Below are 23,727 nucleotides of genomic sequence, written 5' to 3'. Positions count from 1 at the left end.
CTAAGTTGAAATACTCACTTCCCTGACAACACACCACAGCTACAATCTCTTCCTTTAAAATTTCTATTCTGCCCATAACTTGTGTTATTGTTCGTTAGATATAGTCTGTTTATGCATCTAAAGAAATCATTAGTAGTGGATGTTTATAACACAGTACTCAATTTTGTATGCACAGTTGCTACATATTGTTCCTATAATGTCTTTGTAGGTGGCATTGGTTTACCCCAACAGTGACCCTGGGATGTTCTGGGTGGCCTTCTACGGCTGCCTTCTGGCTGAAGTCATACCTGTACCTATTGAAGTACCACTGTCTCGCAAGGTAAGAAAACCCTCAGAGGAACATGTGCATTTTGTACAGTAGAGAAATATTTTTTTATCTTTAACTGTTTAATGTGTTTTTGTGTGTGTGTGTATTTAGGATGCAGGTATCAGCCAGGTGGGGTTCCTGCTCGGTAGTTGTGGTGTTGGTCTGGCTCTGACCAGTGAGATCTGTCTGAAGGGTTTACCCAAGACTCCCACTGGAGAAATACTGCAGTTTAAAGGTTAGTAAGCTCTTTCTGAAACCAGCTATCTTTATTCAAATAAACAGACCTTTATCTTGAAAAATATCTTACTCGTTTATGAAATATTGTTGAAAGTGAAATATAAGATGGCTAAATCTCAGGTCACCTTCAGGCTGTTTGCTGTGCAGGGAGGATACAGCGTGCTCTGTACTCTGCTGTGTTTTAATGAAGAAGCGATGATGAATTTCCCTTTTCTATATTCTTAAATATAATATGAGCCCCCTTGATATCACTTGACTTTCTCTGATGCCTTCCTCTGATAGGCTGGCCTCGACTAAAGTGGGTGGTGACAGACTCAAAATATCTGACCAAGCCTTCCAAAGACTGGCAGCCACACATCCCCACCGCCAACACAGACCCTGCGTATATCGAGGTAACAGAGCTGCTGGACGTTACATTGACCAGTTACTGCTTTTAAGGAGACTATATTATCTAACAGGCTGATGTAGACCACACGATTACATCTCAGTAAAAAGAAAATTTGACTTGTGAACATTACAACTTGATAATTCCTGTGTTCTGATCTAACATGAAAAGACAAGTGTCTGTTTACATGTTCCTCTGGTGTTTTCTCTCTGTTCAGTACAAGGCGAGTAAAGAGGGCACAGTGGTGGGTGTGGCTGTGTCTAAAGTAGCCATGTTGACACACTGCCAAGCATTGACCCAGGCCTGCAACTACTGTGAGGGTGAGTAAAGACCCAGAGTGTCATCATCATCTATCATCTGAAGGTTTCATCATCAACATGGTTGTTATAAGCCTCCTATCTTTTTTTTTTCACTTGAAGGGGAAACTTTAGTGAATGTCCTGGACTTTAAAAAGGATATGGGCCTGTGGCATGGAGTTCTCACAGTAAGTGTGTGTTGACATATGCATGGGTGTGTTTGTGTATGACTTGATGCAAATGCAGGCTCTTGAAAGGATTTCACGCAGTCTCAACACTGACTCCTCTTGTGCAATAAAGGACCAGTGTGTAAGATTTAGTGGCATCAAACTGAATTCCCTCACCTCACCCTCCCCTTCCAAACATGTAAGAGAACCTAGGGTGACAGTGTTTAGTTTGCCCTTCTGGACGAATGTAGAGACATGGGTGTCCACATGGTGACCTCTGTGGAAGAGGACCTGCCGTCTCTGTAGATATAAACGACTCATTGTAAAATAACAAAAACACAACAATTCTTTCTCAGTTTCTTATTTTCAGACTATTATACACCATGTTGCTGCACTGTACCATATTCCATTTCTGCCAATAAATCTCTCTGATAGTAAAGGCACAATAGGTTCTTTGCTCTGGTCTTTCCTGATAATGTTTTCAAAATGATTTTAGTTTTTTCTAGTTGCACCAGAATGTTAAGGATGATTCTAGTATCTAAATCATTAAAGCCTCACTGATTTCATAATGTACAGTTAAAAAAGTGCGGTTTAATGTGTTTTATTTCCATTGCCTCTTTATGCATCATCCTTATTATACAGATATCTACATGTTGATCTATTGCATTCTCACGTTATATTATTTAGCTAAGCCCTCTCTCTCTTAATTGTGAATTTTGGTTGATTTCTCTTTTATTATTTGAATAGATATGTTTCCTTTTGTTTTGATGTTGTTTATCTCAACCACATAATGTAATTTAAGTCATTTCTGTTACTGTTTTTTTCTTTTTTTCTTTTTTTTATTTGATAGGGACAATGCAATCTAGCATAGTTCCAACACAGACTATGAAACTGGTGTGTTGTACAGAGAGTTTATAGCTTTTGTTAATTTTTATTCTTGTCTCTACTTGGACTTTTACATGTTGCTAAAATATACAGCTTCAAACACCATGAAATCACAATACACTATAGACATGGAAGTCATAATAAAATACATATACTACTATAAAGATACTACATAATACACATACCACAGTACATATTCCACCAACTGAATTAATTAAGTTTCAGCATTTATTATTGCACAATAAATTTAAATATAACATTTGACTGTTAAAGCTTTTTGCAATTGGGCCAATAAAAAGTCAGATTCTGTTTTACACAGGAGGGTCTTTTTAGAACATCATTTAAGAACACCATTAAATAAAGTGTCCCCATGTGAGTTTTTTTTATGATGGGGAAAATTAGTTTTATACTGTATAATGTGCTCATTCAGGGTTTGTTTGTTTCCAGGCTGTGATGAACAGGATACACACTATTAGTGTTCCCTATGCAGTGATGAAGGCTTGTCCTCTCTCCTGGGTACAGAGGGTCCACGTCAACAAAGGTAAGTTATCAATATTGTGGTGCAATATCCTCCTCAGAACAGTTATTCATTAATGGCAAGGACTCCAAATTAATGACGTGATTTTATGGATAACTCTCTGGTATAGTGAAAGAAAATGCAGCTGAACTGACTGTGGTGTTGAAATTGAGGATGAAGAGTGGGTTGATATGTGGCTGAACTTATCCAACTATTTTACCACTAACAGAGCAAAAGAACCTCAATTTAAAATAGATCATAGACTACAATACTACACTAGTGAGACACAATAAAATAAACCCAGATCTTTGTAAGTTGTGTTGTAAGTGCAAGAATAAAGAGGGTATAAAAGTTAGCTGTTTATTAGAATGTGTATATTTCCACAATTTCCAGAAAGATGTTCTTAAAGAAATCAGTAATATACTTGGTCAAACAGTGAAAATTTCTCTTTTATCATGCATTTTTGGTATACATAATAATCCCTCAAATATTCCTCCGAATCCACTAAAACTCCTGAAAATCCTTCTTTTCTGTGTTAGGAGATGCATTTTATTTAAGCGGGTGTCGGAGGAACCCCTAAAGCATCACGCAGTGGACAAGTAGTGTGTTAATGTTCATGCCTCTAGAAGCTCTCAGTTTTTATTTTATGAAGTTTATGTCACTTTATTCCTTTTATAACTTACTTGGGACCTGACTGTTTGCCAATGATAACTGCAGGGCTCAGTGGTCTGGCATGGGGGCAGTAGGTGTATTATTTTTAATGTCCAGTCAGTGTCCTGACTGTGTGTCATTGTCATTCATCTGTCGAGTCTGTGACTAACTGTAAACCTGTCAATGTTAATAACCACAAAAAAAAGCAAAACAGCAAGGGTACATTGCACTGGTTTCTCTCTTAGCTTATGAATAGAAATGTGATATGAAAGAATTTAATGTATAACAGTCACTCTGAATCTCATGCAGCTCGTGTAGCTTTGGTGAAGTGCCGTGATCTACACTGGGCCATGATGGCTCATCGGGACCAGAGAGACACCAGTCTGGCTTCATTACGTATGCTGATCGTTGCTGATGGTGCCAACCCCTGTGAGTACCACATCACCCCTATCTCTGTAAAGCCAGGTATGTTCAAAGGACACAAAACTGGATGTAATATTTTTAATCTCTTGCTGTCTAGGGTCAGTATCTTCCTGCGATGCCTTCCTGAACGTGTTTCAGTCCCACGGGCTGAAACCTGAGGTGATCTGTCCCTGTGCCACCTCCCCTGAGGCCATGACAGTAGCTATACGCAGGTATGTCACTGACACACGTAAGATGGAAAAGGCAAACACACAAGAACACAGAAACCTATTTTTTCTTACAAGTCTTGCACTTGCCTCCCATTTCTTCCTTCTCCCCACACTGATGCCCACCATTTCAATCCAAATCCCATGAAAGGACATGATGATTAATAAAAGCTGACAAAGAATCAAACATGACACACTGCTTCACTCAAGGTTGATCTTAATTTTCACTGCTCTAGCAAGGTGGATGAATACGTAGTCTGTCGTATGTGATGGCGTACATGAGTGGGCGGGCAGATGGCTGACTGTGAGAACAGATGGGATGATTGGAAATGTTCATGTTACATCATACTCTCTCCTGTGTAGACCGGGAGTCCCTGGCGCACCCCTCCCCGCCCGTGCCATCCTTTCCATGGGTGGTTTGAGCCACGGTGTCATCAGAGTCAACACTGAGGACAAGAACTCGGCCCTGACTGTACAAGATGTGGGACATGTCATGCCTGGAGGTGAGGAGAGGAGGAAAGATGAATGAATCAAGAGGAAAAGCTTGAAAAACTAATGACAGATAGGTGCTCATGGGAAAGTCTGACATAAAATATATTCATGACCTACAGTATAAACAGCAAAAATTAATCTTATGAAAAAACAATGAGATAACTTTGTCAAAAAAGTTCATGGTCCCTGTGATAGATCAGCATTAGTAACTCAAATTAAAGTCAGATCTCTGCAAGTTGATTTTTAATTCACACATTCGCACAAATGTCAAGCAATTGCTGCCTGAAAGAAAAACAGATGGTATACTAAGTTTTTTTTATTACTGTGTTGTACATATAGCTACACCCACAACACTTGAAAAACGTCTCAGACCTTCATGTCTACAACTAAATTCATAAGATAATGATGAGATATAGCCATATAATTGTAGCCATACAGGAAAACTGAAAATCGTAGCTAATTTATACACTTCAGTTTTTTCTTGCAAAATTTTAGGGATGTCCCAATACAACTTTTTCACTTCCGATACGATACCGATATTGCAGCCTTGAGTATTGGCCGATACCGATATCGATCTGATACGATATCAGCACAAATCATACATACTTTTTTTACTTATTTTTTAGTGTGGAATGTTAGAAAAGGCTTGATCAAGTGATGTTACTCAAACAGAGAACAATAGTCAGCAACCAGAGTCACCTATGGATAGAAGTGCTGGAGCGGAAAATGGACTGCTTATCGGAGCGCTTATATCAGAGATTTTGGATGCAGTCCGATAAAATCCGATACTCGTTTTTTGGCTGATATCGGACCGATATCCGATATCAATATCGGATCGGGACACCCCTACAAAATTTTAACTTATAAGCTCAGAATATATTAAAGTTTTCTTCTTGTAAATTTGTGAGTTTGTTCCTGTGAATTTAGCACTTAGATTGCAGAAAATATTTTTTTTCTTGAAAATTTACTCTTTTAATCTTGATTTCTTTTAATAGAAATATTACCCTTACACCAGATTATTTCAGGGTTTTGTCAAACCATTTCATTAAATATTTATGCTCTTATATGATTATAGTTTCTACAAAATTAGACTCTTTCCATTTCTCTAAAATCCCACAGCTCTCACAATCCTTACAAGTCCTGAATATCTTCCAATATCAACAGCTAGCAGAAGAATAAATTTGTCTTTGAGATAACTGAGATGTTTACATAAAAGTGATGTTCCTCTATAAAGGTACGAAGTCTTTATTTTCCAAATGTCACCTCTGTGTGTCTGCAGCTCTGATGTGCATTGTTAAGCCAGACGGACCTCCTCAGTTGTGTAAAACGGATGAGATAGGAGAGATAATAGTGAACTCGCGTGCTGGAGGCAACATGTACTACGGTCTGCCCGGAGTCACCAAAAACACCTTTGAGGTCTGAAAGCAGATTTACACCCAAAAATTCGCCTGTGCTGACACAGTCTCATGAAATAAGAAACTGAATTCATTTCTATTTGTGTTAAATTTTCTGTTGTCGTCATGTTCAGGTGATACCGGTTAATGCTAATGGAGTTCCCATTGGAGAGATTCCATTTGTGCGGTCAGGACTCCTGGGGTTTGTTGGCCCAGTAAGTACGACCGTTTCATTACTGAACAGCATCTGTGGTAACTTGAGCCCTGCTGGAAACTGTCCTTCTCTCTCTGTGTTCGAATGAATCTGCATACTTTACATTATAATGACCCCGCTGTGTGTCCCTGCTCGGTACAACAGGGCAGTCTGATCTTTGTGGTGGGGAAGATCGAGGGTCTGCTGATGGTGAGCGGGCGGAGACACAACGCAGACGACCTGGTGGCCACCGCTCTCGCCGTAGAGCCAGTCAAGACTGTGTACCGTGGGAGGTGAGGAGACCACCAGAATCCTCTGTACACAGAGTGTGGTTAGAAAGATGATGAGCTCCTCTCCTCAGTGTGAATACTAATGTACCACTGCTGACCTCTGGTGGTACAAAGGAAGCACAGCAGCTGGATGTAATGTTATCATGTGCAGTATAAACAACATGTTTCAGGGTGCTTTTAAACTGGCTGTGTTTAAATGTCTGACCTCTGCACCCTCTGAATATTCTTTAAGATAACTGTGTGTGTTCCTGTATTTGTGTTTCAGGATCGCTGTGTTTTCAGTCACAGTGTTTTATGATGAGAGAGTTGTGATTGTGGCAGAGCAGAGGCCGGACGCCAGCGAGGAGGACAGCTTCCAGTGGATGAGCCGAGTGTTGCAGGTAAACATAGAGCGTAATATAGAAATACTCACAGATTAAAAGCAAAGTTTAAGCACAATAAATCTTTTTTCTGTCAGTGCTACTACACCGTAGTGTTAAGGAGTTTCAGTCAGTGTGTCTGTAATATAGAGACAAAATTAGCCTTTTGTCAACAAAATTTAAAGCTTGGGTACGCAATTTAATTTTTGCATTTCTTTTGTCTTTTAAGCACTTCCTCTTCGCTCTGTTCTCAGGCTTTAGATAATCTAACCTGTGACAGGAGACTGGCATATCACAATTTGGTAAAACTGGGCATACATTGTACGATTTTAGGAATGGTGTGGACCATTCTAGCTAATGGCACTTGTCAATAAAGATTAATTTGAAAGCTCTGAGGAAGGTAGAAGTTTGTTCGATACTATAGAGATAATGCTAACAAGACAGAAATGTGCTGCTTTAATGATCTGTTCTGAAACTTCTGAATGAAAAAGGCACAGGCGTACAGTATGGACAGTATGGGTTGTCCATTTTGCAGAGAATAGCAGTTAAGCTAGTTATGTTTTACTGTCCATATTTTCTGACCACATGACGCATCCTGTCACTATGTGATGCAGTGAGATTTTCTTTCTGACATGTCAGAAATTCATCCAAAAATTTAGGTTAGAAACAGGCTCAAATTGCACAATGTATGCTCAGTTTGAGATAGTTAATTGTTGAGTCTCATTTCCAAAATGGAAGTATTTGACAACCTGGGAATGAGACTCATGAGACAATTAATTAACTTTCTTCAGAATCACTTCCTGCACTTTTAAGTTACTATCCATCCTTGGAAAAATCATTTTGTGTAGTTTGTATTTCTATAAAATCAGTTTTTATACTTTTTATATGACACTATTACTACTCAGCAAACTGTGTCTCAATGTTTGGCTTCCTCTGCAGGCTATCGACAGCATCCATCAAGTGGGCCTCTACTGTCTGGCTCTGGTCCCAGCAAACACCTTACCTAAAACACCCCTGGGTGGCATCCACATCTCTGACACCAAGCAGTTCTTCTTAGATGGCAACCTGCACCCCTGCAACATCCTCATGTGTCCCCATACGTGTGTCACCAACCTGCCCAAGCCCCGCCAGAAGCAGCCTGGTAGGTGAAATGTGGCATGTGAAATGTGTATTAAGCTCTTTTTCTTGATGGGACGAAGTAACAACTGATCATATCCACAAAGATGAGAGAGACTACTGATTGTCAGGGCATGCAAGAGTCAGTCAGGGTGTGAAGTCTTTTGTAAAATAAGAGCGTAGTTATGACTCTTACATAACACACACATAACAGTTTTTGAAAGTTATTTTCCTGCCATGCTGACCCTGACTGTGGCAAAGCTCAGCAAATGTCATAGAACAACCTACACATAAGTCAGATATTCACCAAAACAAACAAAGAGAAATCAATCCAATATTGACCTACAGAAACACAAAATATTTAAGAAGCAAAACTAAAAACAGCATATAACACAAAAGATTTAAGACATAAACCTGACGAATGACACGGGATGAAAACACTAAAAGTTAAAATATCTTATTTTCATTGCATGTCCAAACTTTTCATTACAGCATTTCAGTTGTGACATAGAGATTTAATTGTAGTATATACAGTATTACTCATATAAACTGTATATTTTCACCTGTATGTTAATCACATCCCCCCCCATCCCTCCTCTTTCCATTTCCACAATCTGTGAGCTTGAACACACATTTAACCCAGTGGTACACACACTGATCACCTTGATATTTAATGCCATGTTTGATGCCATATTTCTCTCTCTCACACTCATCTTCTCTTGTAGTTGGTGTCGGTCCTGCATCTGTGATGGTGGGTAACCTGGTGGCAGGGAAGAGGATTGCCCAGGCTGCTGGCAGGGACCTCGGCATGATCGAAGACCAGGATCTTGTCCGGAAGGTAGCATGATCATCGACTCACTCACTTTCAAACAGACACTATCTCTGTATTACCTGTAATTATATTCTTGTTTTTGAAAAAGTCACATGTATGTCCTTCAGAATCAGCAGGAAACCATTGCCCACAGTGTGTTAAAACAGTGAATAGTTCAGTTTGAAAACTTTGCACTGCCAGTGTATCAATGGCCCAGGCTCAGCAACAGCTCAGTTTCTAGATGTAAAAGAAATCTTCTCTCTTTCTGCTCTCTTCTCTCTGTGGATGTAGCTCTGTATGTGGCCCACTGTGATGGTAAGAATTATGGCCCCCCTCTGGCATCTTCCCCACACCTTTGTTTACTCTATTCATGCTCTGATATATATTGTATTGTGGTTTTATTTTGTGTGCTTGTTTTAAAATGTGACACAAGCAAAGATGTGCATGTTTTCTCTTTTTTTTTTTTTTATCTGCGTTACAAGATCTGTAGCTATCCCTTGTTTTACTGCAGATGTACGTTTCCCATCTTTAATTATTGCTCATTATCTTAAGAGCTGGATTGGCTCGGAGTTTGTGGTATAAATTGTTTGCACGTTGGCAAGAGATAATTTATGCCGGACAGCTTGCGTACTGACATATGCAGTCTCTCTGAGCACCACCGTCGTGTTTTTATCTAGGTGTATTTAAGTTCAGCACAGTGCTCCTCCCTGTATTATGCCCTCCATGGTTGTTTGTAATGATGTTCACTGTTTATTGAATCACACCCTCTGATGTACAGTTTGTACATATAATTATTTTGATCTCTTTTTTTATCTCAGCATCAGTATTTGACAGAGGCTCTACACTGGAGGGCGCAGACAGACCCGGACCATGTCCTCTTTGTTCTTCTTAATGCCAAGGTACCAAACTGATCTGTTCATACACTGTGAAATACTGTATAATAAACTTAGACTATAATGCACAAAATCAATGTTAATGTTATTGCTACATGTCTAAACACAAAGTTGCATTACAGCTAAACACTAAAATATGTTTTTTGAAAACATTTTAAGCCAGAAATAAGCAATGTAGTAACAGAATATTGATCCACATTTGATCAGCACTGCCTGGTTTTACAGTTTGATCCAGTGTCTCCAAACTGGAGACATAATGGCAGCTGCCTGGTAGCTACACTAAAACATGTTTCTGAAAACATTTTAGGCAAGAAGTAGTTAATTTAGTAGCAGAACATTCATTCATATTTAATCAACACTGCCTAGGTTGACATTTTGATGTGAGTTTTTGAGCCCTGTGTGTTGCACTGGACAAACTTTCCGAGAATAACTTGTCAGTCACATGATAGCTCCACCCTAAAGCATACCCTGTTTTATCATGTACTTTACTCTACATAGGACCATTTAAAAAATGAACGTCATGTTAAACTGAAGAAGACTTGATAATAGTGAATGAGACCATAAACTCATTAGGAAACGGTTCACTGACATCATACATTCAAGGGCACATACAATTTAATTTTTCAGACCCAGAAGCTCTGTCCACTATTTGATACACAGCGTGTGATTTCTGGTGACCTTGCATGTGTTTCTCTTTGCATTATTCCTGTCCTTCAGGGTGTAGCGGTGAGCACAGCAACCTGCGTGCAGCTTCACAAACGGGCGGAGAAGATAGCTGCAGCGCTCACTGAGAAGGGCAGCATCAACACTGGAGAAAACGTAGTGCTACTTTATCCTCCTGGTGGGTTCTGTCTGTGTATACGTATTACTCCCATTGAGACTGATTATTAAGAGACATAGATAGTTTTCTCTTTTTTTAACAATGTTCCTCCATCTTTCTCTTAGGCATTGATTTGATAGCTGCCTTCTACGGCTGTCTCTACGCTGGATGTGTTCCTGTAAACGTCAGACCTCCACACCCTCAGAACCTGGCAGCCACGCTGCCTACTGTCCGCATGATTATTGATGTAAGTGTGTGTGCTCCTCTGCGGTTTCCAGTCACAAACTGGTTTTGTCATTGAGCAACATTTCTTCTTCCAGCCTCGACCTCTTAAGTCTCAACAAAAACATCAGAATACTGACTTAAACTCAAAGTGAGAGCATCGAGTTTCCATCAATCTTTTTTAAAACCTATTTTTTATATAAATACAGCATCAAACACACTTTTATCAAATGAGTTTCAAATATTGTTGTCATACATCATCCATTTATGTTTGTCTGAAATTCACCATTTTGAGATTTGTGACAAATACAAGGAAAAGTATAAACAGAAACACTGAAAACTATGTGCACTTAGTGAATGATCTTTTCTTTGCCATATAGTCAGAGGTTTGCAAAGATAAAGACGGGCTGTGGGTTGTCACATAGTTAACCCAATTTCCCAGCAAGAAAAACAATTCCAATTTATGATTAACTGCTCTTATCTTTTGTATATGTTCATTTTACTGTCCACTCATGCATTTAAAGTTGAACTCCTGTGAAAACCATTCCCTTGTACACAAGTTGGACTTCGAGTAAAAAAAATCACGCACCACAGAAGTGTACAGTAACGTTATGGTTCATGATCATAAAAAGTTTTTATATCAAGTCGACACATCTGTCCATATTCACACGCCCCTCCCTCTCTCTCTCTGCTGTTGGTCAGCCATATTTTTACTTTTACCTGGTTTCAGGTGGAGCTGCAGGTCAATCAGCACTCGCTCACCTCCCTCCTCATATACTCATATTTCTTTGCGTTGAGACAGTTGCCTAAACACTCAAGCCTGTTTACATTGTTGGCTGACAGGAAAGCTCGCCTCTGATTCAAACAATGAGCCAGGCCAATATAACATACTGTGCGATAATTGTGCCTTAAAAAGACAATAGTGGCATCAAAATGTTAACTCTGACAGCCCTAGTGCTCACGTCTGTTTTTGCCACTCATTTAATTTCTGATGATATGTAGCAGCTTCTCCTGTTCAAATGAATAATGCTTGTGTTTTGTTACCAGGTCAGTAAAGCTGCATGTATCCTAACCACTCAACATCTCATGAGGACTCTGCGCTCCAAAGAGGCTGCTGCCTCTGTGAACATTAAAACGTGGCCAACAATCATTGACACAGGTACAGTAACAAAAGACACAGCAGACGCTCTGACTTGTCACAGTAGGAAAAGCAGAGATGTTCTAATAACATTAACGATGACTCTGTTCTGTTCAAGTTCAAGTCGTGACAGTGAGTCGGCATGCACAACACCAGGACCCTGAAACTGATACAGCTAAATGGAATTTAACCATCATTAATTTTATAATTTATACCTGTGCTGCTTTTCCTACTGTGACATGTTAAAAGTCGTAAATAAGAAAGGTCTGTTCTCATGCACAGGCAGAACTTCACCGAATGTGAATACTGTGTAAAGATATGTCTCTTATCATGGTTTATCAACAGAACTTCAATGAACAGGAAATGCTGCAAATGAATTTGAAAAAAACCCCACTACCATCAGTCCTAAGTTCAACTTTAACACATATTTAAACCCTAAATCCATATTAGCTGTGCAAAGTTTCACAACAGTTGATTAGAAAAAAAAGAAACTGTGAAAACAGTTTTACATGTCTGCATTTCTAATTTAACTATTTTTGTTAAGTATTTGTAATAAGAAATGACTGCACTCTTGAATGAGGAATACTTACATTTAGGGCTGCAACTAACAATTATTTTAATTATTACTTAATCTGTTGATCATTTCTCGATCAGTCAATTAGTTGTTTTGTCCATAAAATGTCAGAAAAATAAAAAATGTTGATGATTTTGTTTCCCAGAGCTTAAGGTGACATCCTCAAATGTCTTGTTTTGTCCACAGCCCAGAGGACAGAGAAGCTGAAATCATCATTTGGACATTTATTTCTTAAAAAATAAAACAAGTTGACAACAAACTGATTAATCAATTGATAGTTGCAGCCCTACATACAGTTTCAGTAGCTGACTTTCTCATGAGTCAAAGGCTTATAACGATGTGTATAGTTGTCATTATAATGAGTATAAAGTTAGTCATGTACAAATTGCACAGCTCTGTCAGAAACCCAAACAGGAAGTGGGACACTTCTCTGCAATGCTCCAGTTGTTATCAAAATTGCTCAGAGGGTAGATGAACTGTGTAGATAAGTGCTTGGTGCACTTTTTATACTATATGTCTACTTGTTTTTCTTTACATACATACAGGTATTTTTATAGCTTTACTGTATATAAAGCTCTCCCTCACAACATGAACAATGACTGATTAATAATTATTGACAGTATAAGATGCATCCAAGCTTTTCTCTATATGTTTTGGGGATAAAGGTGGCAAAGGCTGGAGAATTTTATAACAAGATGGAACAAAAAGATGGGAAAAAAGATTTAGACAAACAAAAAGGCACAGGGCCTGATGGAAAAGTGAAGACAAGAATGATGAAGGAAAATGTGCCCAGTATTCCAGCGGGTGTGTCAAAAAATGCTAAATTTTGATTAAAACTATCCAGTGTAGTAATAATGTTGGGTATTAATTTGGACTCACGGGGTTATAAGCTGTTAGAAAAACTGCAATTATTTTATGTTTAAATATTTATTAAATATTTATTCAAAGTAAATGAACCACACATTAGCAATCATAGCAGCATCAATTTTCATTAATATGGGAAAGTCGTCACAAAAGTAAATAAAAGCCTTTCATTTTTGTTGCAATTTTCAACAAAGGTGGCAGCCAATAAAACATCAGTGGCCCACCTTTGAGTTAGACAGGCAGTGATAACTCTGGCTTCTGGTAATGATTAATACCTGTTGTGTCATTATTGCACGATAAAATTTAAAGTTAACTTCGTTCTGTGTAAAACATGCACTGCTCTTGCTTGTAGATGACCTTCCTCGCCGCCGACCTCCACAGATCTATAAGCCGCCCACAGCAGAGATGATTGCTTATCTGGACTTCAGTGTGTCCACTACAGGCATGCTCACTGGGGTAAAGGTGAGACAGATGAGTTTCAAAACCAAATATTGCTATGTTTGCTCTTGATCCCAGTCCATTATCCACATGCTGTTACCTACATGCTGTGTTTCTCCCTCATTCATTGGGTCTCCACACCTTTAGGTAACTATAGTCAATATTTTTTATCACAGCAGTTTATTAAATTACAATGTGGCGGTGCTCACAGTGATGAACCTACAGATATTTAGGCTGTAGACTGTCTTTAGTCCTTTTAATCACATACAGCCAGTACAGGTTGGAATGAAACAACATTTCTCCAGGACGATCAAGAGAACATAGAAAGCCGGAGACTACACAAAACCATCTAAGCATACAGACCTACACAGAACTACATAAGAATACATAAGCTCTCACTCACATGTCTAGATAAAGTGCACCATGTACAAACTGTGGAAGATGCAAAGTTGTGCAAAAGTTACTAAGACTTGACAGAGCTTTAAAGTGAGTTTCAGCTCATTGTTTAGCTCTCTAACCTGCAACTTTAATGTTTGGGTTCACTCTCACTGCTCTCATCACATGGTTTTCAGCTGCAGCAGGCAGCTGTATTCAAATAAAAAAAAATCTAAAAAACTCACTGTACACTACATCCACAGCACCAAACACCAGATAGACACTGTTGGCAACTAGCTGGTGAACATAATGGAGCATTTATTTCCCTTAGGAGCCGATCGGGACCAAAAACAGAGCTAGAGAGAGTGAATATTTGTCAGATTGACATAAGCATGACAAATTATTGATATTGTTGCTCTATAACTGCTGAATGTTGACATAAACAACTGTTTGCTATCAAGTTTGCCATATGAACTTGATGATATGTCCATGTTGTATTCACAGCTTGTACAGCTTGTTCTACCTGAAATGACCTCTGCTCCAAGCTGATGCTTGTTGACCTTTACCAGACCACAATGAGTGACGTTAAAATTGTGGCCCGTGGGCAAACAGAGCAACAGAATCAAGTCAATGGCATCTTTAAAAAGCTGCTGTTCTACACTGATGTCCCAAACATAGGCTGCAGTGATAAATCCATCGTATAGGAGCCAGAAGTGATACAGAGTCTCCACTTATTTTATATTTACAGCCACACGCCATGTTTATGTTTACAGCCACACGCCACGGTGTAAAAGATATCCTGCTGAAGGATTTAAAAGACATCACAAAGTATAAGTTGACAAGACTGGTTGACTGAAAGTCAGGTTAATTAGAAAAGTCCATCACAAACTCATCAAACATTTTAGATTAATGATATTCAGCAGTATTAGTGTTATATTTCCTTTGAGATTATAGTTGATCTTTTTTGTTTGCAGATCTCTCATGCAGCAGTCAGTGCCCTTTGTCGCTCTATAAAGCTGCAGTGTGAACTGTACTCCTCCCGCCAAATAGCCATCTGCCTGGATCCATACTGTGGTCTGGGCTTTGTCTTGTGGTGCCTCGCAAGGTAAGATAAACCGTTACCTACAAGACATACGTGTCTGTACCACAGTTTTGGTCTCTGTTGTGTTGTTCCTCCTCCATTCATCCTCTTTTCCTCTGTCATGTCTTGTCTTTTAGTGTTTACTCAGGTCACCAGTCCATCCTGATTCCTCCCTTCGAGTTGGAAAGCTGCTTGTCCCTGTGGCTGAGCACGCTCAGTCAGTACCGTATCAGAGACACCTTCTGCTCCTACTCTGTCATGGAGCTCTGCACTAAAGGACTGGGCACTCAGACTGAGTTGCTCAAGGTGAGGACTGCACATACAGAGAGAGAATCATGAATGATGGTGAGAATGGTGAGAAATGCCATCGCAGGTACACAAAGTAACGCAAAATTATGAAGAATGAATTAAAATGATTTGAATAATTAAAAGGAAAAGCAGCAAATCCTCATGTGAGAAACTGGAAGCTTGAAATGTTTTTGCATGATTATTTATTATCAAAATAATTGCCAATTAATTTTCTTCAACTAATTGTTTCAGCTGTATTTAAACCTTGTTTTTTTATTTATAACAAACCATCATATGTCATAAAGAATTCATATGTTTTGCATGCAAACATTTTAGTCTGTTAAGTAACTAAAACTGTCAAATAATTGTAGTGAAATAAAAAGTACAGTATTTGCCTCTCATATGTTGTGTACAAGTACCTCAAAGTTGTACTGAAGTACAGTACTTGAGTAAGTACAGTTAGTTAAATTTCACCAACAAATGCAGACAGAATATTTGTACATGAAACATTAATTAATTTTGTGGTGTTGTGTTTTAGGCCCGTGGTGTGAACCTGTCGTGTGTGCGGAGCTGTGTGGTGATAGCAGAGGAACGCCCTCGCCTCGCCCTCACGCACTCGTTCTCCAAGCTGTTTAAGGACGTGGGGCTGTCGTCCAGAGCTGTGAGCACTGCTTTTGGCTCCAGGGTTAACCTGGCCATTTGCCTGCAGGTACGCTAACTAACTTAACCTGACTTCACATAGTAGTGCACTTTGAATCACACATAGATGAGAACCAGCAGGATCTGTTTGCGCCTCCTTTTTTGTGTGTTACAGGGAACCACTGGTCCTGACCCCTGTACAGTTTATGTGGACATGAAGTCCCTCCGCCATGACAGGTAAGAACTCATGGTCAAAAAGTCTTTAGTGGAGTTAAACTGCATTATGTGAGGCCTACTGTATGCAGTATATTAGAGCTGGGCCATATGTGAAAACTGGCCCAGCAACTGACAATTGCCAATATATTCACGCAGGCGGGTGTGACCCTCACAGCTGGGCCATGAATTCACTATGTCACAGTCATTTTGTCCATTAAATAAATAAACGATCTCACAAAATGTCAAGAAAATAAATGTTCTCACACCTACTTTCCTTATTAAACTGAAAAGTTTAATATTAGATTAAGTTTAATTGTTTTGTTAACAAAATAAGACACACTTCATTTAGACTAGTTTTGTGCAGCCCTTGTCTGAATAATGATTTGTCTCTTGTGTGGATTGTAGATTGTGTTTTTCATGTGTCATCTTAAATTAAGCGGCTTTAAAAAGGCTTGAAATAGTCTCGTATTTAACTAAAAGCTGAAATGTGTTTCTCCTAAATCACAATGATTCAAAACATCATGAAGCAGGCAATGAAAACGTCAAATGAAAACAACACCTATTAAACCCTGGATCCTTTGTGAAAACATGCAAAAAAAAAGAAAAAAATCCCACATAAACCTCATAAACCCGACAGACCTGAACAGTTTAAGTAGATATATGTTGTTTTCTCATTTGAAAAAGGAAAGGTTGCAGTTTGTTTTTAATGAATGATTGTGTATGTGACTTTTGCAGAGTGCGGCTGGTGGAGAGAGGAGCACCTCAGAGTCTTCCTCTAATGGAGTCTGGCAAGGTGAAACGCAACATCTAGTCCCTCACAGTACAGATTCATTTAATGAATTATGAAGTGAAAGTGGTGTATGCTGACACTGTATCGCTATTTTATTTCAAATCTACAGATACTGCCAGGCGTTCGAGTGATAATCGTAAATCCAGAGACCAGAGGTCCACTGGGTGATTCTCATCTAGGCGAGGTAAGAGGAAGCCGTAAACAGATGCTATGATGACTGCATGATGGTATCATGACAAACGTGCAGGAAAAGCTTTCTTCCCTCAGAAACCAGCTGTGAGCCAGTGTGTGCTTCCCTCTCTTAGATCTGGGTGAACAGCCCTCACAGTGCCAGTGGCTACTACACCATCTACGGAGAGGAGAGTCTTCAGGCGAACCACTTCAACACCAAGCTCAGCTTTGGAGACCCACAGACCTTATGGGCCAGGACGGGATACCTTGGTTTTGTGAAGAGGACCGAGCTGCTGGATGCCAGTGGGGGTAAAGAAGTCTAGATTTAGTCAGCCAGTCGTGATAAGTTTATTATGAAATAGATTGTAGATTAGAAACACTTTAAACAAGAACACTGTACTTTTTTGGGTGGATTATGTTTCCTGTGTTTCTGTGCTCAGACCGCCATGATGCTCTCTTTGTGGTGGGCTCACTGGATGAGACCTTGGAGCTAAGAGGACTGCGCTACCACCCAATAGACATTGAAACCTCAGTGTCACGGGCTCACCGCAGTATTGCTGAGAGGTGAGAATGTTTCTGATGTACAGACACACATGATGTTAGTTGCCCTGTGTTTAAGAGTCTAATCTGTAGTGTTGAAAGTATGAATAGATATTCTGTTTGGCTTTAGTTTGTGGTTTTCCTGTTAGCTGTTTCTCAGCATTTTTGACATCCCAGTGTAATTCCTGCCTTATTTTTATCTTATGACCATCAACGGAGGCCTCTTTTTATTATTTTACTTTATGCATGTAGACTGCTACAGGAATGAGTCACATAGTGATGGGGATGTTGAAGTCATGTGACTGTGATGTAGCTCGTTTGTAGCTTTAGCTTTTTCCTTCTGGTGATTGCATTTATGCTTCAAAAATCATTAGAGTGGTGCTGTGAAGATTATTTTGCTGAACAGAACATGTCAGTATCATAAACTTCTATTTGTCACAGAGCTTATTTTCCACACTAATGCAAAATCCAGTAGAAAAATACCTTTGGCTTTTTGTGGAGGGACCCAGAGTCATGCAAACTTCTGGGTTACCCCCCAAAAATATGTAGCATTTTGCAGCATTCTGTTTGCTTTCTTGCCGAAGTTAGATGAGAAGATTGATACCACTGTCATGTCTGTACAACTACAACTTAGCTTAACACAAAAACTGGAAATGGGAAAACAGGTGAAGAAAATACACCTACCATTACCACAAAAGCTCAATAAATAACATGCTTGTCTTGTTTTTTTAAAAGACACTTCTGGGGTTCCCGTGGTAAACCTCTGTTTAACTACAGTGCTATGAACTGTGGGTAATTTCCTCAGGCATACTCTGCATGAATGCAGCTTTACAGAGAGTGTGCGTCAGGGGCTCAAAAAGTCTGCAAGCAAGCCCTCTAATGATTTGACAGTGGGGCAGCCCTAAAACCTCACTGACTTACCAAGAACACACCTCAAAGTTGGGAGGGTGGACGCTGGGACTGGACCACAGACTTCAAACACAGTATAGACAGGGAGACACAGAGAGAAGACATGAGTAAAGAGGGCAAGAAAATGTGAGAGAAGACAGGAGGAGAAAGGAGGAGAGAAGAAAGGTAGGTTATTAAATAGTGTTTTATTATGAACATACAATGTAAATTTAGAAGTTACATTATTTATATTATGTTATTATAAATTTAGAAGTTTAGAAGTTACAAAAGTTTAAAAGTTACAGAAAAATGTGCATGCAGTCATTTACAGTTCTTAGAATGAAGGAAAATCAAAATCAGCCAAACACAGAATAGGCAGATCAGACCTTAAAAAAATTGTAAATCGGAATTGACCAAGAAAATTTGGTGCATCACTGTGTGTTTGAACTGCATTCTCAGTGAGCCTGTCGTTGTCCCCTACAGTGCTGTGTTTACATGGACCAACCTGCTGGTGGTGGTGTCGGAGCTGTGCGGTTCAGAGCAGGACGCGCTGGACCTGGTGCCTCTGATAACCAACGTGGTCCTGGAGGAGCACCACCTCATCGTGGGCGTGGTGGTTATTGTGGACCCTGGGGTTATACCCATCAACTCCAGGGGCGAGAAGCAACGCATGCACCTTCGTGACTCGTTCCTCGCTGACCAGCTGGATCCCATCTATGTTGCTTACAACATGTGAGCGGTCGTGACTGTCTTGGCTTGTTTTAGCCATCATCCACAGTCTGGATGCTTCTGCACCACCATCGCAGCAGATGACCACGGCTCCGGCAGATGGTGAAAAGGAAAAGCATGAACCACGTGTACTGCCACTCAGCCCTGTGTGACACCAGCATATCTTGGCCACTGCATGTCTGTGATTGGCATCGCCATGTCTGGAGTTGTTCACTGTGTTTTATAGATAGAATTTTGCTATTGGGGACAGAAACAACATTTACTGCATATGGCAAAGAGAAAAAAAAGCCCTGTTGCACTTTTTGGAGGAAAGGGGCGAAAAGACAACAAGAACACTTTTGAAAATTAATTCTATATTAACATCTTTGTGAAAAATCCATCCTCTTATTCTGTACCACAAACCTCTTAAAACTCTTCCCTTTGTGTGTCTATCTACACAGATTGTGTGTCTGTCTACACAGTTTCCAAGAGCTACTAAACTTAGATCAACAACTTGAAATATTTTTACATGCAGCTTTCAAACAAACGCACACAAATGCATGTGCTGAGTAATTTCTCACTAGCATGGAAGAATAAAAGAGGGCAGAGGAAAGAAAACCATTAAACAAGTAGCCAGATTCAGTCTGTGTGCATTATTTAGAGACCTTATTTTGTCCCATGATAATGAAGCCAAATAGATTTCCACAACTTTCCTGCCCTAATATATTTCCTGCCTTATAAAACTTCAGCCATACATTCCTATCTTAATTTTTAATGAATCTGTTATTAATGGCTGTTTCTTCTCCTTTGGTTTTGACCAGTAGTGGAAATCCTAACAGAAATCCAAAGGGATCAAAATAAAAGAGGAAAGAGGCCATATTCTGTACTGTACCTATAAAAGGCCTGTTGTATTTTAGATACTGTATGTTACTGTATAGAAATTTTTAATTGTATAAATGTATAAATGCTTGACTTGTCTCTCTCAGTTGATGGTTTCTGGAGAGTTAACCCAGCTAGGAGATGATAACAGTAGCAGAAAGAAGATTGTAAATAAGATTTAACAGTTTTGACAGTTCTTTTGAAGTGGAATATTAGCTGTATAATGGAGGGTACTGATGAATAACTTTAAAGCATTGTTAGTCAGGATAGATATAAGATTGCACTTTCTCAAAAAAAAGTCTATTTTATTATAACAATGAGGCATTATAACTAATGGTTCAGGAGCATATATTATTCTGGGGGTTCTTGCTTGAGGAGTTTTGAGAGTTTACTGGGAGGGCTATCACTGTTAATGTCAGGGACGTTTCCTGACGGTCCATTGGAAAAAAAAAAAAATGGTGCAAGGAGAATGCTAAAACCAATATCATGACTGTTTTCAGGCTACCAGGTTGTTTTGTAAAAACGTAAAAGATACAGTAGGTCTACAGCTCCTCATTTAATGTCCATTGCCATTGTATTTTGTATCGCTAAACAGTCATAATCCCTCTCAGTTTTGTATTGCATAATAGAGCAAGTGTTCCCCGTCCTGTTCCTCTTCACACGCAAAAGTTCATTCGAACTGTGTTTTGTCTTGTGCAACTTTGTAAAGAATTACTTTGAGCTCCAACAGGACTGTTGTTGGTACTGTAAGTCTGTAGTTAATAGAGGAAAGTCATCATGTACCTGGTTTATTTTCTGTGTTCAGTCACTGGATTTATAAGCACTTGTGAATGCCGTTGCAAAGCTGAGCCAAATTTGAAACATCCTTGATTGGCAAGTAAAGTATTTGTATGAAAAAGAAATGGGTAGAAAAAAAAATCATCAAGATGTATTTGCAAAATGTATTTGGTTTCCTGCTATCTTGTGTGTTCCTTGTGCTCCTTGCCATAAGTAGGTTCTTTGTACTGGATTATACTGTATTTCAGTGATGAACCCTTAAAGGGATAGTTTAAATGATTTGATGTGGGGTATGTGAGGTGTTTATCCATAGTCATTATATTACCTACAGCAGATGCTAATCGACACACCCCCAGTTAGGAGAAGCAGAGATGAGTACCACACGGATAATTTCATAGCTTTACTTTCCCATCAGACAACCTTTTCTGACAGGAAACTGCTGTTATATAAGCCATATCAGTGATTTTACCTTGCAGAACACTGGTGGTGTTGGTCTTCTGCTGCCTTGATCTGTAAGTTTGTTTGTTTTACTGTGTGACTGTGGTGAATCCAAATTAATCTTTTCAAACACAGAAGACACACAATAACACAAACAAACTAACCGATCAAGGCAGCAGTACATCAGTAACGCCCGTCTCCTGCAGGGTAAAATGACTGATTTTTGCCTATGGAGCCTAGCATCTGTGCTGATACTCCTCTCTGCCTCTCCAAAATGAGTCGGGCCAATCAGCATCTACTGTAGCTTATACACAGACGATCGATGAGAGCCTCATACAACCCCACATCAAATAATCCAAACTATCACTTTAACATGAACATGTAAATAGTTTTTTATTTTTAGCACTTTTGTAATTGTCCCGTTATAACAATCATGTCAAACACACAATATTAGAAAGATGTTTATTCATTTCAAGGTCAACGGGAATATGATCCATTGAATTACAGCACTTTGCACTGGTGGTACTTACAGTAGGTTTCTACTGTGTGGACTGATTGATTTTATCCCCACTTTCATGTTGCATTAAATGTGTTAACAATTTAAAAAATATATAAGGTTTGACATTTGGTTTTGCTCACTTCTAGGTCCGCCTAGAGAAAAAAAAAAGACTAATAGCACTTCATCTTAGCTTTAACAGTGCATCCTATGTTTGCAGCAGAATGTTTGCATGACTCAGCCAAGCACAAGAAGAAATCAGCTTGAGGCACATCTCATCTCCTGGCACAGGTGGGGAGATTTACACTATATATGTATGGAATTGTATATTCAGGGAACATAACTCATAACACAGGGATGGACCAGGTGGTCCCTTGGTGCAATCTGTGAATAATACCCATAAAATGTAGACGTTTGTCCAAACAAATCTTGTGATTAAGATAGACCTTGCAAACCTAATCAGCAAAAAGAAGGGTTACTGACAACAACCAGTGTCCATCTACCATCTACCTGCTTTGCTGGGAAGTTTACGAGGGCTTCCTTTGGTTTCCGCTCTTACACACTATGCAATCCCAACGACAGTGCAGTTTAATTTCAAAGCTTGCACAGTCTGGTGAAATATACATGATGCTTATACATTTTTGTAATAAAGTACGAACAGAGGACTGATGAAATTTAACCAGTAGTGTACTTAAGACTGTATTAATCTCTCTTGAGTTGTTCTATCAATATTTTGTGTATGCACTCTCGGTATGTTGTATATGAATTATTTGGTGAGTTCTAAATTGCTCCATTTGGGTGTGATCCACTGATGAATCTTTAATGTTTTAACTCATATAATTAAGAAATCAAGGTGGTACACCCCCTTCCCATTTTTCTCATTTATTTTCTATTTTGGTTTGTTGTACTTTGTTTTATACTTTATGTAAAAGTAATACAGAATAAACAAAAGCATTTAATCATTCCATGTGTCCTGATACTCATGAGTCATAGTAATGAAGTAACAATTGAAATTTACATTAGAGAATAAACTCTTTGGATTATTGTAGAATTTATATGCTTTCAGTGAAGGCTTGCTTGAGAATTTTTGTCATAGTGAGCTGAAAATATTTTTTTTTTTGTCATCAAATAGGTAAATTGAGAGCAACTTCAAAAGGTATGTCTGCCAGATTTCTGTCCTTTGCATGCCTCTCTGACCAGGCCAACATTTTGTGAAATAATATCGAACTAATTTAAACAAATTGAGAAATCTGAAAGACTTGTCAGACCAGTAACTTTGAACCCATTGCAGGCTAAGGCAATGGCAGGCATGGTGCACAGATGTTTCTTTAAAGATCTGTCACTGAGCTCAGGTGCTGCTCACTTGATTTTGAAGTAAAACCCAACTTCAGGCCTTCAAATATTTGAAAGATCCACAAATTAATTTTAGGTGCTATACAGAAATGCAGAATTTTAAAATAGTATGTCATGCTTTGTTAAAAGATTGGTTCAACATAGACATAACACGTAGCAGTGAGTTAAAACATTAGCATGGTCTTAAAGCAGTCTGGTGTCAAGAAGAGATAACCAAACACAAAGGGGCACTAATATTAATATTATCAGCAAGTATTAAACATAAAAGTATTTACATAACAGAATGCCCACTGTCAGAGTGTTACATTACTGGATTATTATTGCTAATGAAGTACTGTGTAAACAGCATTTTAATGATCTGACTGCCCAACAAGTGCTTTATTCATTGTTGGGTAGTTTCATCTATAATC

The 23,727-nt window shown here is 39.0% G+C and overlaps 1 protein-coding gene across 4 annotated transcripts in view; it reads left to right on the top strand.

The window, feature by feature from the left end:
• dip2bb (DIP2 acetate--CoA ligase B (putative)b) overlaps window positions 1–21,578 on the top strand; it is a 55,298-nt gene extending 33,720 nt beyond the window's left edge. For 2 of the 4 annotated variants that reach the window (XM_084732857.1, XM_084732866.1), the window contains 30 exons: window positions 209–319; window positions 419–542; window positions 827–936; window positions 1,147–1,249; window positions 1,349–1,413; window positions 2,725–2,818; window positions 3,755–3,874; window positions 3,966–4,080; window positions 4,438–4,577; window positions 5,846–5,982; window positions 6,095–6,175; window positions 6,319–6,446; window positions 6,709–6,823; window positions 7,742–7,943; window positions 8,644–8,756; window positions 9,021–9,044; window positions 9,548–9,628; window positions 10,340–10,463; window positions 10,568–10,689; window positions 11,712–11,823; window positions 13,593–13,702; window positions 15,028–15,158; window positions 15,272–15,440; window positions 15,961–16,131; window positions 16,237–16,298; window positions 17,013–17,070; window positions 17,177–17,251; window positions 17,373–17,547; window positions 17,679–17,802; window positions 19,150–21,578. In XM_084732857.1, coding sequence (XP_084588983.1) covers window positions 209–319; window positions 419–542; window positions 827–936; window positions 1,147–1,249; window positions 1,349–1,413; window positions 2,725–2,818; window positions 3,755–3,874; window positions 3,966–4,080; window positions 4,438–4,577; window positions 5,846–5,982; window positions 6,095–6,175; window positions 6,319–6,446; window positions 6,709–6,823; window positions 7,742–7,943; window positions 8,644–8,756; window positions 9,021–9,044; window positions 9,548–9,628; window positions 10,340–10,463; window positions 10,568–10,689; window positions 11,712–11,823; window positions 13,593–13,702; window positions 15,028–15,158; window positions 15,272–15,440; window positions 15,961–16,131; window positions 16,237–16,298; window positions 17,013–17,070; window positions 17,177–17,251; window positions 17,373–17,547; window positions 17,679–17,802; window positions 19,150–19,402 — 3,549 coding nt within the window. In that variant the 3' untranslated portion in view covers window positions 19,403–21,578. The remainder of the gene's footprint in view (window positions 1–208; window positions 320–418; window positions 543–826; window positions 937–1,146; window positions 1,250–1,348; window positions 1,414–2,724; window positions 2,819–3,754; window positions 3,875–3,965; window positions 4,081–4,437; window positions 4,578–5,845; window positions 5,983–6,094; window positions 6,176–6,318; window positions 6,447–6,708; window positions 6,824–7,741; window positions 7,944–8,643; window positions 8,757–9,020; window positions 9,045–9,547; window positions 9,629–10,339; window positions 10,464–10,567; window positions 10,690–11,711; window positions 11,824–13,592; window positions 13,703–15,027; window positions 15,159–15,271; window positions 15,441–15,960; window positions 16,132–16,236; window positions 16,299–17,012; window positions 17,071–17,176; window positions 17,252–17,372; window positions 17,548–17,678; window positions 17,803–19,149) is intronic. The other 2 variants (XM_084732884.1, XM_084732874.1) reach the window with 1 other exon arrangement.
• The last annotated feature ends 2,149 nt before the right edge of the window (window positions 21,579–23,727 follow it).

This window comes from Lutjanus erythropterus, chromosome 2 (assembly GCF_056507025.1).
Source record: "Lutjanus erythropterus isolate fLutEry1 chromosome 2, fLutEry1.hap2, whole genome shotgun sequence".
NCBI lineage: Eukaryota > Metazoa > Chordata > Actinopteri > Lutjaniformes > Lutjanidae > Lutjanus > Lutjanus erythropterus.
This window is presented reverse-complemented; position numbering and strand designations above follow the sequence as displayed.